We start from the raw sequence: 14,025 nt of genomic DNA on the forward strand, positions 1-14,025 counted from the left end.
TAATTATATACGTTAACAGGGTAATTGACCGTTAAGGTATAGTCGCATGTTTTTATTTAAAATGGTACTCTAACTCTTGTTTCACCTATTTTGCTCTCTTTAAGTCCAAAACTTTGTTATTTAGGTTCCGGACTCGTGGATGAGGAGAAGTAGCTGGTTTAATGCTTATCCAATCATAGAATAAGTTTGCATCCGTCTCGGCACGATGAGTCTGTCTAATTGCCCCTCTAATTAAGATATGATTTTACGCAGAGAATTCTGTGGATAGCCGAAATTCAATATTTTATTTGAGAAAAGAAGATTAAAATTAAAATCCGTTCAGAAAATTAATCACAATGCATTATAAAATTAACATTCTTTAAGCGGAAAGGAATTAATTTGAAATTCCTTCCTCCATTTCCCCTCCCCCTCCTTATGTGTAACTAAATATCATTTTTTTTTAAAAGGGCAAAACTCATTGTAATCCGTAATTATTTTAAAGGAGGTAGATAGCTTTCATTTGTTGAGTTGGTCAAAGTCACAATGATAATTTATATCGTTGTCAAGAAAAACAACTTCTTAGATCACTAAATGACTTCCTATTGTATATATAAAAATATTACACATGGGGAATTATTTTACTACCAATGTACAAGAAACAACTTATATCATTAAATGACCTCATCTTATATATCCAAAACTTTTACAAGTAGAATTTTTTTATTGCCAATATATATAAGTAAACGGTTCTGCCAATATTTAAATCCCACGAAAAGAGAAAAAGACTACAGTAAACAGCGAAATAGAAATTAGGAAGAGGGAAGTCCACTTTCCACGTCCCCACAAGTCACAACCCAAAGAAAAAAGAAAAGAAAGGTCCAATGTCAAGTAAGGACATAACTTATTGCAACTTTACAAGTACTATTGTAGAACATTAATTCTTAGTCTGTTTCAAAAGATCGAGACATTTCCATATTTCTTTAATATAAAGTATTTATAGGCATATTATGGTAGGTTTCACTGTTTCGGATCACAAGTTTAAAAAGTTTTACGACAACACAAATGTTATGGCTAATTTAGGATCAAATATCTTAAAAGTCATTCTTGTTTTATTAATGTTTGTGCCAAGTCAAACTAAGACAATAACGGATCAGGGGCGAAGGTAGTCATTATCGACGGGTTCAATTGAGCCCATAACTTTTGACGCAGAGTAAAAATTTATTAAAATTACAAAAAATAATAAATATGAACTCATAACTTTAAAAATATAATAGGTTTAATACTAAAAATTTTAAAAGTTGAACCGTGTGTATTTATATACGGATGAGAAACTCAACTTAAAAAAAAACCCCAAATCTTCTCTTGCCTCCTCAACAAAAAACAGAAAAAGGAAAAACAAAAAAAAAAGCCAATTCAGAAGTATATGTGTGTATAGATTATGGCCTAAAGGATGAATACTATTAACAGTTAAACCAAAGTTTCGAGTCAACACAGAGTTCAAATATGGAAGAAGCTCTGCTGCTGCCCGAAAAGAGAACAACGTTGAAAACTGCAACAACATGGGATACGTATAAAGAAGCAATGAAGAAGGTGAGTTACATAGCATTACCAATGTTAATGGTCAATCTTTCACAGCATCTAGTAAGAATTGGGTCAATGATGATGATTGGCCATTTGGGTGAGCTTTCACTATCTGGAGCTTCTGTTGCCACTTCTCTCACAAATGTTACTGGCTTTAGTCTTGTTGTAAGTTTCCTTTTTTCCTCATCATCTTCTTTACTTAATTTCCATTGTTCCATAGTTGGTTGATTGAAGGGGAGCGTGGCGATGGAGTAGTAAGAATTGTTGTCGTTTGGCGGCTGATCCAGAATTTGAAGTGTATGGGTTTGGGCGACTCTTTGCTTTCCAAAGAACCCACAACCCAATTATGCTACTTGGTTCGAAGTGTATTATATGTACATATTTAGTGATTTCTCAAACATATATATATATATATATATATATATATATATATATATATATATATATATATATATATATATATATAGTAGGTTTGGGTCAAAGCTACTGGGTTCTTTCGAACCCATAGTATATATTGTGCCTCCGTCATTGTCGTTTGACCAGAACCTCACTAGTTTAAGCCGTGAAAACAACTTTTTTGCAGAAATACGAAATAAGATTGTGTACAATAGATTTAATGTAGTCTGACCTTTCTCAGGACCTCGCACATAGTGAGAGTTCTGTGCACTGAGCACAATATATATTATGGGTTCTATTCCTCAGCCTGTCGCCCGAATTCATATTTGGACATCGTCCTGAATTCCTATTTTATAGTCCTAAAACGCCAAAAAACGAGGAACGGTTATGGCGAACCAATGACTATTGTTTATTATGTCGTTTCTGATGGGCCCACCAAAAATTTAGGCGATTCGGAGCTTGTCGCCTGAATTCATAAAGATAACGTGGACATTAGCACACAAAAAAATTGGATTTGAATTCCTGTTTTATGGCCCTAGATGGGCCTCTCATGCTTGCCCTTAATTTTAGTGTTTGCCCGTATTACTGATCTAGAAAATGATCAGGATGCTGAAAATGAACTAGGACTTAGTTTACATGGCATAATAATTCATGATTTGAAGCCGAGAAATGTAAAGATTGTGATTCCTATAAGTAGGTTAGTAGTTGATGCAGTGACGTATGCAGAATTTTGTGCAAGTGGTGTCGGTCTGTTATAAGTATTCAACTTGGATGTCAGTTTGGGTGTGAGATATAGAGGATCCATAGCTTACTTCTTATTCCCAATTGACGTTTAATTTACATTATTTTTAAATGAGTCTGTCTCTTATACATACTTCTCAGTAATTTGAGGACTATAGTAGCTCTTGATTTATTAGACCAATTAACGCGCGAAATAAACAGATTTAGCTAGCTTCAAAATTCACTGTTTCGTCCTCCATTATTGTATTTTCCATGTCAAAGTTTCTGGTAATAATATTTGTCTGGTTGCAATGCAGTTAGGAATGGCTAGTGCTTTAGAGACTCTCTGCGGGCAAGCTTATGGTGCTGAACAATACAATAAATTAGGAATCTACACTACTGGGGCTATGATATCTCTCCTTATGGTTTGCATACCAATATCTATACTATGGTTATTTGTTGACAAAATTCTTATATTCATGGGACAAGATCCTCTTATTTCCATAGAAGCAGCCAAATACTCAATTTGGCTCATCGCTTCAGTATTTCCTTTCACGATTTTGCAAGCATTAATACGGTATTTGCAGACGCAAAGCTTGATTCTTCCTATGGTACTGACCTCTGTTGCAACTCTCTGTTTTCACGTGCCTATTTGTTGGTTATTAATATTCAAGCTGAACTTGGGAAGTTGTGGAGCTGCAGTTGCAATTGGTTTGTCTTATTGGTGCAATGTATTACTGCTTGGTTTGTATGTGAAATACTCTTCATCTTGCGAAAAGACTCGTATTTGTGTCTCATCACAAGAAGTTTTGGCTAGCATAAGAGAATTCTTCCCTTTGGCTATTCCTTCTGCTTGCATGGTTTGGTAAGTTTGCTCCTTATCCTTTTCTTTAAAGGAAATATATAATGCCTAATGGTTTCTTGCCTTAGCTTTCTTGATAGGAAAAGTGCATGAATGCAGTTGTTAAACTGTGTGATTGTCTTATTTAAAACTTAATTATGCCTTCAAAATGTTTCCTCGTGTGGGTCTGATTCTTTTTCATGGACAAGTGGTACAGATTCTTTTTAATAGTGGGTGATAGCGAGACTCAAACAAGGACCTTTACTGTTCTGATATCATGTTGAAGTGTGTGACCACTTACATAAGAGCTTTAGAGAGAGCATAGTTTTAATTGCGTCTGTTTGCTCAAACACCATATAAAATTGTGTGATGATCATGTCATTTAAAAACTTAAATTGTTAAGAAGAATAATTTTTTTATTTTATTTAATTATATCTTCAATCGAGATTTTATGCCTTAGTTAGTTTTGTTGTTCTAATCAGTAGAACATTGTGATGATTGCAGTCTTGAGTGGTGGACATTTGAGATAGTGATACTGCTTGCTGGTCTCTTGCCAAAGCCCCAGCTTGAGACTTCAGTGCTTTCAATATGGTACACTTCATTATTGTCTTGTCTTTCATTGTTTTATAACAAGAGTTTAAGTTTTATATACTAACGGTGGAGAAGAGTTTTATTAACAGCATGTCGGTTGCTTCCACACTTTATTTCATACCATTTTCCCTTGGCGCTGGAGCAAGGTTTGGATCCTTCTGCTGATTTTTGTATCGTATTACATGTTTCTCGTACATATTTGTAAAGAAAAATGACTTCTAAAGTACGCGCTCTCCCTTTCACAGCACTAGAGTTTCAAATGAACTAGGAGCCGGGAATCCTGAGGGAGCAAAATTGGCTATTAGGGCAACACTTACAATTTCAATGGCAGCTGCGATAATTTGCAGCAGTGTTCTTTTTTGTTGCCGTAATATTCTGGGATATGCATTCAGTAATGAGAAGGAAGTTGTGGATTATCTAAGGGATATGACTCCTTTTCTTTGTGTCTTGATTGTATCAGACTGCATTCAAGCTGTACTTTCTGGTATGCTCTATTTCTTGCCCCTTATTGTTTTGCCTTATGATACACTTTGGAAATTGAGTACCTGAGATCAAATAGTAGAGTTAATTTTATGTACAATAACAATACCAACAACAATGAATCCAGTAAAATCTCACAAGTAGGGTCTGGGGAGGATGGTGTGTATACAAACCTTAATCCTACCTTCGGGAAGGTAGAGAAGTCGTTTACGATAGACTTCCGGCTCAAGGAAGTGTTAATTTTACGTATAATTACTAAATCTAGTACCAATATCAGTAAAGTTACAAAACTATTTCTTATTGTATTAAGTAACTGAACTATGCGTGAATTACTCATAAAATACAAAGCGATTGGATAATCAAATTTACGGCAACGAGTGCATCATTGGCCATGCTGATATTGTTTTTATTATTTTCTAATGTGGAATTTATAAAGTGCTGGAGTGGCAAGTGACGTGTCATAACTTGGCCCGATATTTGTATTTTCTGGATAATTGGCACATAATTGATCAATGACAAAAAATAATTTAGATAAGTTCAATGATCACTTGTGAAAATTATATCGCTCTTAAACGGTTATTTCCCCCCAAATCAACAAAGAAGGGAGATGTAAGTTGATTCTTCCGAAGAACCGCAAGCGAAGTGTTATGCCGGGGAGGGGGGGAGCGGAAAAAGAAATGGATCCGAAGAAAAATAAATTAGGGTTCCCAATGCTTCTCCACGCTCAACGAGATGTGCCAACCTCGGGATGCTTTACTCCTAATCAAGTTGTTCATAATTTAGATAAAAGTACTTTCTACAAGTACCTTAAATTGCTTATTTATTCTATACAACAGGAGTTGCAAGAGGAAGTGGGTGGCAGCATTTGGGAGCATATGTTAATCTTGGGTCATTTTATCTTGCTGGAATACCTATTGCCATATTATCTGGCTTTGTATTTCACTTCCAAGGAAAGGGCCTTTGGTTTGGACTAAATGTGGGAAATCTAATGCAATCGCTTCTGCTTTCCTTGATAACAAGTTTTACAGATTGGAAAAAGCAGGTGTTATTCTTAGAAAATACTTCTGTTTATTGAATTAATTAACATCCTTTGAAATGGCTTTTGTGACTAATAACATTCTTATTTGGCTTACAGGCATCAATGGCTAGGGAAAGAATATTTTATTAAAGAAGTATTGACAACTGAGACAGCTAAGTCAAAAGTAAAACATCTCTTGGTTATTTTGACGTACATATACCACTTCAATTTTCTCAGGCAATTGATGTATATTCTAGCCAACTTTGTAGTATTATTGTTCAATTTCAAGAGGTTTAATTGCGAATGAAGAGCTGAAATGTAAGTATGGTGTTGGAAGAGAGAAGGTTTATTCTTAATAATAGGGTTTAGACAAAGCTGACATTTAATAAATATGATATCATTTGAACTGCTTAAGTTGTATGAGCTGCAGAGGCATTAATTTCATCAAGGCGATTTCAAAAAAAAAAAAAAAAAAATCAATAATTTATATATACACTTGTATAAACATTAGATCAGGAAAAATTAGACGACCTACAGCCATGTAGACCAAGACTAGAACCATAAAGCAAACGAGACCTTACAGTAGTCAAGTTTCAGAAGGTAGGCGTTTCCTACAACTATATACAAGAAGATTACATGTCACACTTAACACTTACTAGAACCAAAATAACAAAAGAGACGACCTTACGGTAGTCAAGTTTCAGAAGGTAGGCGTTTCCTACAACTATATACAAGAAGATTACATGTCACACTTAACACTTACTAGAACCAAAATAACAAAAGAGACGACCTTACGGTAGTCAAGTTTCAGAAGGTAGGCGTTTCCTACAACTATATACAAGAAGATTACATGTCACACTTAACACTTACTAGAACCAAAATAACAAAAGAGACGACCTTACGGTAGTCAAGTTTCAGAAGGTAGGCGTTTCCTACAACTATATACAAGAAGATTACATGTCACACTTAACACTTACTAGAACCAAAATAACAAAAGAGACGACCTTACGGTAGTCAAGTTTCAGAAGGTAGGCGTTTCCTACAACTATATACAAGAAGATTACATGTCACACTTAACACTTACTAGAACCAAAATAACAAAAGAGACGACCTTACGGTAGTCAAGTTTCAGAAGGTAGGCGTTTCCTACAACTATATACAAGAAGATTACATGTCACACTTAACACTTACTAGAACCAAAATAACAAAAGAGACGACCTTACGGTAGTCAAGTTTCAGAAGGTAGGCGTTTCCTACAACTATATACAAGAAGATTACATGTCACACTTAACACTTACTAGAACCAAAATAACAAAAGAGACGACCTTACGGTAGTCAAGTTTCAGAAGGTAGGCATTTCCTACATCTATATACAAGATCACATATTCACATATCATACGCACAAAATTCAACCCCCAAATTTCCATGTCACGCGGTACCAAAGCTGCAACCAATATGATCTTGGGTGATTATGTGAAGTCGATTTTGCATTACATCCATGGACGGATAAGGAGGAAAACACAGTTGGTAGAAGCATGTGTGCGAGGAAGGCAAGCAATCATAAGACTCCGAGGTTTTATAGATGTATAGTCTAGAAGCCAAACCACCAAAACCCTCTACAGGAAGAGACTTGATTGACGTCCAGAAGAAGAGAAGCACCTTTCTCTGCTCAGCAGACATACCGGTAACTATCTGCAGCAATGGAAAAGAAAACTTTGAAAATGCAGCCCACTTTAAGAAACAAAGCAGAAAGAGGATATTGAAAGGGAAAAGGTGTAGACTTATCAATATTGTGGAAACGTACATAGTAGCAGAAGAGAAACGTGTACCTTCCAAAACCAGGATATTTGAGGATCATTTTCTTTGTAGCCTTTATAATCCGTATGTGCTCTCCAATCTTCTACAGAAACATCACTTTTGCTCCCATGAAGAATCAAGTCAAGATCTTCAGGATCTAAGATCCGGAAAAAGGATCTTCGGAGCCATGGGTGAGTAATTATGTCGGCAAAACCTCGAGCAAAATGGGTTACCTGCGGAGCAATTGAAGTGACAAAGTGGTGTTGGATAAGAAGATTAACATATTTATTCCTGTTCTCACTGTTCAGGGGGCAAAGCTCAACCACTTTCCTGGACCCCAATTCTTCAATTTCACAAGCAAATGTCAGGCCTAGAGTATCTTGATCCACCATCTCCGGATCCATCTCCAGTATCTTCTTGCAGCTACTGTACAAGTATGGATCTGCATCCTTAATGTCTTCCAATGAAATATTCTTTCCAGCTAATTTGAAATAGAATAAACCAACATCAGAAGCTCCAGCTAGTAGCAAAAAGAACACGCGATCAAACACAATGCTGATTTGTATTTTATGCAATAAGGCCAATGCAATCATCCTGCCAGCGAAGACAAAATACTCAAGGTGCAGTGGGTCCACCTTAGATGCTGCAAGCACAAAATGCAGATGAGGGTTATTTACATCGTAGCAGAGAGAATAATATTACTTTTCGTGAAGCATCAACGATTATCCCTAATAGCATGGAATCATCTTATAAGTTATAACTACAGTTCTGCTTCAAGATTCATCCTAAACCGGAGCACTCTGGCGGAGTAAACTCCCAGTTGTCCAACACATATCTTAACGAGAAAATAATAATAATATTCATTATTTTTGTTTTTATAACCGTGGCGTCCGAAAATAAAATGATAATATGACTCCGAAGAACTCATATGCTGCACAATCCAAGTACTCTTAACGCAGCATCATAAATACGACTTGAACTCCTCAGATCATTATTTCATAATCTTTATCTGATTGCCAACAACCCATTGAATTTAGTCCCTTTTGGCATTGTTGAGGACCACAGGTTCTAATACCGAATTGTGAATCATCAATGACTTTGCAGATTCCAGAAGATCTAAAAGACTAAAGCAAGGGATGATCTTTGAACTAAGCGTAACAACAAAATAGTGAGAGAAAAGATGAATTTTTTTGGCATTGCTTCCAAGAAGATCGATAATGTACATGAATTGGCATTTAAGTAAGCTCCCCTCCTCCCTGTCTGCAACTAACAACTCAACCCCCTAACTGAATAACTGAAAATAAAAGAGATCGACAACTAACTCCTGCGAAATGACTAAACCATGCCTCATTAACCCAATACAATGACTCAATTATCCCTGCTTATTAACTAATCGTAACACAAAACTTGCCATAAATTAATCCAACCTAGATATAAGTTCAGAAAGGGAGATAAGGGGAGATTGAGAGGGTTGTGACCCCAAATTCAACAGACAAGCTAAAACTATATCACAGATTTTCAAGGAGAGTGCAAACTCTATAACTTGACCAACCAGGCTGGGTTTAGCTTCCAACAAATAGTAAGGTGCACACGACCATCCAAATTGCATATAAGACGAGAGTTTTACTTGCCTTCTTAAACAAAATATAAAACATTTTCCTTCAGTTCACCTCATAAATAACTTCTCAGATGATTGGGTTCAACATGCTTCTATTCTCCATTTTGCTTTCTCTATCACCTAAAAGTTGCTAAAGCAGAACGCCCTAGCATTTAGTCATTTACAATATTTGGTACTAATATTTTTTCTTTTCCTTTGTTTTTTGATAAGCTAAAGGACTTCATATAACTGCACACAGTGGTTGCATGTAAAAAGAAATTTACATACTCCTAAATTTTGGATGCCTTTTTAAAGCTGTAAGGAATCAACAAACAGCTACATCATCAATAGAAGCAAATTTACACCAGAAAGCAAACTATTGTAAGCACCAGGATTTCAAACTACGTAAGGAATTTGCACCCCCTTAGAAATTCCACCAGATTGCTGCTGGAATGGTATCCCAAGGCTTTATGATAAGATATCTTTTGTACCAACCCTGCTAAAAATTCTGTTATAGTCCTTGGCATGATCCATTCGTAACCTTAGCAAATTAACGATCATGCTCTATGTCTAGGATACTGTTTTCCAATGCGAGAAAAGATGATTTACCTATGGCAGATATTCTGTCTGAGGCATACCTCCCTAGGCACCAACCAAGTGAATCATTAAACTTTATACCCAGAATTGCCTTCATGGCTCACTATAGAGGGGCAAATCTACCTTTAGTCAAGAGTGTATAGCAAGATTAAACAGTAAGGAGACCATTTGTTTGTCCTTTCCGAACCAAGGTGTCAGGCTTAACCTGTGGTTGGAGCTGCTGCTCAGTTGTTCTATACTTTATATTCTCTGCTTCTGCTTCTTTTAAGGACGATTTTCCATCCTTGATTGGAATAGTCTGCAATGAACGCTTTTGGGTCGGCAACATAGCTATACAAATCTGAGAAGGGGAGTGTGGAAACCCAATCATGTTTTAAGCAGTGTCTGATACAGGAAAAGATGCTAAACAATCAGAAATTCCATTCTCAGTGGGTTTTACCTTTCCATGTACTCAACCAGATCTTATTTTCTATCCCCAACCCTTCCTCAAATCCTTTATCCTTAGGAATACAAGTTCCATTTTGCTTACTATTATTTTAACACAGAGACAGGTGCAATCCTACGGTCATTAGTAAGTCAAATCAAACGGTTCTCTTGACAGACACAAAAGTATAAAAAACATTGAATTGAAAAAGTCGAGATGCTACAAGATATGAGCTAGTCTCGTCCAAGGATATAACCAATACACTTCGGGATAGCTTAATTTATGTAGCAAAGAAACAGTAAGTGCAGAGCAATCATGGCAAATTCATGCAGATGAAGACGTCATGGACAAAACGTCCACATTATGGGTATTTTCAGCTAGTTGAATTCTCGTTTATACTGTACGAGTTATAACCCTTTCTCCCAATTCGATTTGTTGGGACAGAGTAAGGGAAGTAAGAAATACAAGCAGCCCCATCAAGCAACCTTACAAGATCTATAGAAGGAGAGAGAAAGAAAATGAAATATAAGTATTATACTACTATTATAATCTTCTCATATCCACAAAGATTCAACCTCAGTTTCACACTCTTTTGAAAAAAGAAAATAAGAAACCTCTTTCAAACTCAAAAACTGTAAACCCACGCTAATAAAAGAGATGAGTGAGAACAAGATGTCGCGTGCATAAAGGCAACAAAAACTTACCTGGATTTGGGAAAAACCTTCTACAGTCTTTCGGGCAAGAAACAAAGAGAGCATTCTGAGGGTTGAAAATGGCTTGAATTACCAAGTAAAACCACTCCCTCACCACACCAGGTCCAGTAGCTTCTTCGTTCTTGAATTTCAAAAATAAATTGTGGCCCAGCACTCTAGGACCTGCATGTCTAATGTACTCAAATGATTCTTCCAACAAATGGGACCTGTCAATGAGCATCTCATATAGTTCCTCATTCTTGCCGCTCCCTTCTCGCAACATCATCATGGCGAAATCCCGCCTTACCTCAAAATTGACGATCTTCTTGTTCTCAAGAATCCACTGATAATCTCTAGACCTTTTTGAGAGTCTAACTATGAGAAAGCACAATGAAACTTTTCTTTGCCTCATCTTCTTCCAAAAGCCTTCCTCCAAACCCTTATACATTTTTGAAATCCTATGTAATGCCTCTAGAATTACAAGATACTGAGACCAACAGAGTACATTAGGCTCATCTTTTTCTTTCTCTTTCAAACCCAGTCGGGTTTCCAGTTTCTCTAAACACAGCTCCAATTTGTCCAGCAAATCACAGAAAATATGATGCAAACCTTCAATTTTTTCTTTGTAATTGTGCATCTCAAATCTTTTACTTCCTGCTTCACCGTTACCTTTCTCCAATAAAGGAAAAGTGAACGGACAATCAAATGCTTCTTGACACAGTAATGCACTCCTTACAGGATGCATGAACTCAATAAACTCATGCACATCGCTACATGATAACCCCACAAACTCAGCCGATCCAACACTCAATTCTAAAGTACACGATAACCTAGCTGCTAACTCACGGACTAAAGGAAAAGAATCCTGCAATGGTAACACATCCATAGCGTCCGTGTCATACCAATCCATTATATCCGCTAAACTACTCCGACAAAAGCCATACAAAGCATCATCAACACCAGCAGCACCTCTCAGAAGCTTACAAAACTCTAACACTATATGAACACATTGCGCATATATGCTATCCGATAATAGTTTCTTACACAATTTTATGAATTCACGAATGCATTCATCAGCTGTGTCTTTGTTATTAAATTCAGAATTAGAAGGAGCGACATAAAGCTTTACCAAATGCGCAGGCACAGATGAGTAGATGAATATTCGAAGATATTCCTCAGATTTAGTTTCATCCTTTGGAGTCATTGTGAGAATTTTGCTAAGCATCTTCTTAATTAGACGGCCTTCGGTACTATTAGAAATGACTGCAATTAATTCACTCATCAGCTTCCACGTCAGCGGGTGGCGCGTGCTTCGCATTCGCCCGACGAGTTGTAAGCTCGCGTCGTGTTGTACATCGCAGCCAGCGAGGGTTTGCTCCAGGTGAAGCTGTTTACCTCTGTATATTAACCGTTGATGGATTCCTGGTACTCCGAAAGACTTCGTCAATGCTGGAATTCCGGTGATCAACTCGATTTTTCTGTGAACTGATGAAACTGTGTCGGTGGAATCTGCTTGAAGGACTAGGGTTTTGTTGACACCAGAAAATAAACGGACGAAGAACTGAATGCGAGTTGACGGAGGACAGGAGGAAGGGAGAGTTTCGTCTTTCCGCATTCTGACGGCGGGAGGTAAGGCGGCGCCGGCGTCGGCGTCGGCGTCGGCGGCATAATCATCAAACTGGCGTTTGAACTGAATGTGAACGTCATTGATAGTTCTACGGTACGACTGAGAACATCATAAGCAAGAAGAGAGTGTTTGCGTCATGGCTGAAAATGGGAGAGATTTTATTTTCGGAAAGTTACAGGTGCAATGTTTCCCCAATGTATATATATGCATTGGCAATTTCCACCTCCAAGTTTGTGCAAGTGCTACTGTTGAAAAAGATAATTACCCCTCCGTTGACGTTACCGGTTCCAGTTTATCTTAAACTATTTTTTTAGGTCCGTTTTAAAAAAAATAATCCTTTTTTAAATTTGAAAATAATTTTATTTAAATTTACAATTCTACCTCAATGAGAACACAAATACTCTGAGTTTATTTTTGAATTATTTAGGACCATAAATTCCAAAAGTCTTCATTTTTTTTAAACTCCGTACCCAATCAAATATGTTCACATAAATTGGAACGGAAGGAATATATTTTTAAAAAAAATTAATATTTAGAATTAAGTTAAAAAATGATATTTGGAATTTGAAAATATGATTTGGACATGTATTTCACTTGAAATTTTTTACAGTTTTGTGAGTAAACAAAAAAATATTTCTGAAATTTTTGAAAAATTGGTCAAAATCACTTTTTGGTTTTTGAAAAACTCATTGTCGGAAAATTTTCAAAAACTTATAAATTTTTATGGACAAACACATTTTTGAAAAAAAAATAATTGAAAAAAAGGAAAAATAATTATGGACAAACGGGGCCTTAGTTGATCACTTTTAACTTTACACTCAATTTAAGAAAAAATAAATAAAATATGTATTTTATAATTTTACCTATAATAATGATAGAATTTTTAAAAGTTTTAGAAAATAATTTAAAAAATGAACAATTAAAGATAAGGGTAAAATTGAAAAGAAAAATTGTCTTTCTTTGGATTTAGTATAGTGGATAAATAAGTTGTCTTATTTGGTGCTTAATAGCTTTGTAATGGAACAGGATATAGATTTTCATTTAACATGAGTATTTCAACATTCACTTTCGTTTTTAAAGTATTTTCACAAGTAATCGAAATTCTAATCCTTTTTATTATTGATGATGGTGATTTTGACTATTAATCTTTGTTATTTGTTGGTGCAAAATTTAGATATGCCTCATCAAAAATTATATACTGACGAGTTCTGGGCATATATGATTTTTCTACTCGTACACTATCAAATTATAGTAAAGTTTAAGATATTCTCCCATAGAGATTGGAACCACCTAGGCTACAAATTTGTATTGTCTTTGTCACTATTTGAGAGAATCAAATTGGTAAAGAAAGAGTTATTGAAAAAAATATAAAATAAAAGCAATAAATATTTATAGTTTTATAATAAAAGATAGAGGTAGGGATATTGTGAATCAGCAAGATAAAACCATTATAATAAAATCAAAATTTTATTATTTATTTCTCTGTTTAATGAGATGGTCAGCTTTTTTCTAATTCAACCCAATCACATACAAGTATTCAATTAATACACCTCTTTCGATTAGTGTAGTTAATCGATTAATAGTTAAACAACGACCTTGTTTAAAGAATAACCACCTATTTCTAAGACAAGTACTCTACATAACAACAATATATAAATAGCCCTGCTTGCACTTAAGTTATCAAT

At 35.7% G+C, this 14,025-nt stretch overlaps 2 protein-coding genes across 2 annotated transcripts; one reads left to right on the top strand and one right to left on the bottom strand.

Moving 5' to 3' along the window:
* Nucleotides 1–1,346: 1,346 nt before the first annotated feature.
* On the top strand, nucleotides 1,347–5,907 carry LOC107822673 (protein DETOXIFICATION 14-like). The gene is made up of 7 exons (XM_075229774.1): nucleotides 1,347–1,725; nucleotides 2,994–3,541; nucleotides 4,022–4,108; nucleotides 4,198–4,254; nucleotides 4,354–4,592; nucleotides 5,425–5,630; nucleotides 5,724–5,907. Exons 1-7 carry the CDS (start codon nucleotides 1,483–1,485, stop codon nucleotides 5,754–5,756), a joined length of 1,413 nt encoding a protein of 470 aa, XP_075085875.1. The 5' UTR covers nucleotides 1,347–1,482; the 3' UTR covers nucleotides 5,757–5,907.
* A 551-nt stretch (nucleotides 5,908–6,458) lies between these two features.
* Nucleotides 6,459–12,517, bottom strand: LOC107822672 (E3 ubiquitin-protein ligase UPL5). Its single transcript, XM_016649228.2, has 3 exons — nucleotides 10,726–12,517; nucleotides 7,436–8,046; nucleotides 6,459–7,298 (listed from the first exon to the last, which is right to left on the bottom strand). Exons 1-3 carry the CDS (start codon nucleotides 12,326–12,328, stop codon nucleotides 7,035–7,037), a joined length of 2,478 nt encoding a protein of 825 aa, XP_016504714.2. The 5' UTR covers nucleotides 12,329–12,517; the 3' UTR covers nucleotides 6,459–7,034.
* Nucleotides 12,518–14,025: the final 1,508 nt, after the last annotated feature.

Source organism: Nicotiana tabacum, chromosome 14, assembly GCF_000715075.1.
Source record: "Nicotiana tabacum cultivar K326 chromosome 14, ASM71507v2, whole genome shotgun sequence".
In the NCBI taxonomy this organism is placed as follows: domain Eukaryota; kingdom Viridiplantae; phylum Streptophyta; class Magnoliopsida; order Solanales; family Solanaceae; genus Nicotiana; species Nicotiana tabacum.

What these genes read in the sequence shown, in the direction of transcription:
- LOC107822672 (XM_016649228.2), bottom strand. Translation starts at nt 12,328, where the DNA reads ATGCGGAAAGACGAAACTCTCCCTTCCTCCTGTCCTCCGTCAACTCGC. An exon ending in AAGGTTTTTCCCAAATCCAG is followed by an intron (nt 8,047 to 10,725) that starts GTAAGTTTTTGT and finishes TTGTGCTTGCAG; the next exon opens with CATCTAAGGTGGACCCACTG. An exon ending in AAATATCCTGGTTTTGGAAG is followed by an intron (nt 7,299 to 7,435) that starts GTACACGTTTCT and finishes CCATTGCTGCAG; the next exon opens with ATAGTTACCGGTATGTCTGC.
- LOC107822673 (XM_075229774.1), top strand. Translation starts at nt 1,483, where the DNA reads ATGGAAGAAGCTCTGCTGCTGCCCGAAAAGAGAACAACGTTGAAAACT. An exon ending in ACTTCAGTGCTTTCAATATG is followed by an intron (nt 4,109 to 4,197) that starts GTACACTTCATT and finishes TTTTATTAACAG; the next exon opens with CATGTCGGTTGCTTCCACAC. An exon ending in CATTCAAGCTGTACTTTCTG is followed by an intron (nt 4,593 to 5,424) that starts GTATGCTCTATT and finishes TCTATACAACAG; the next exon opens with GAGTTGCAAGAGGAAGTGGG.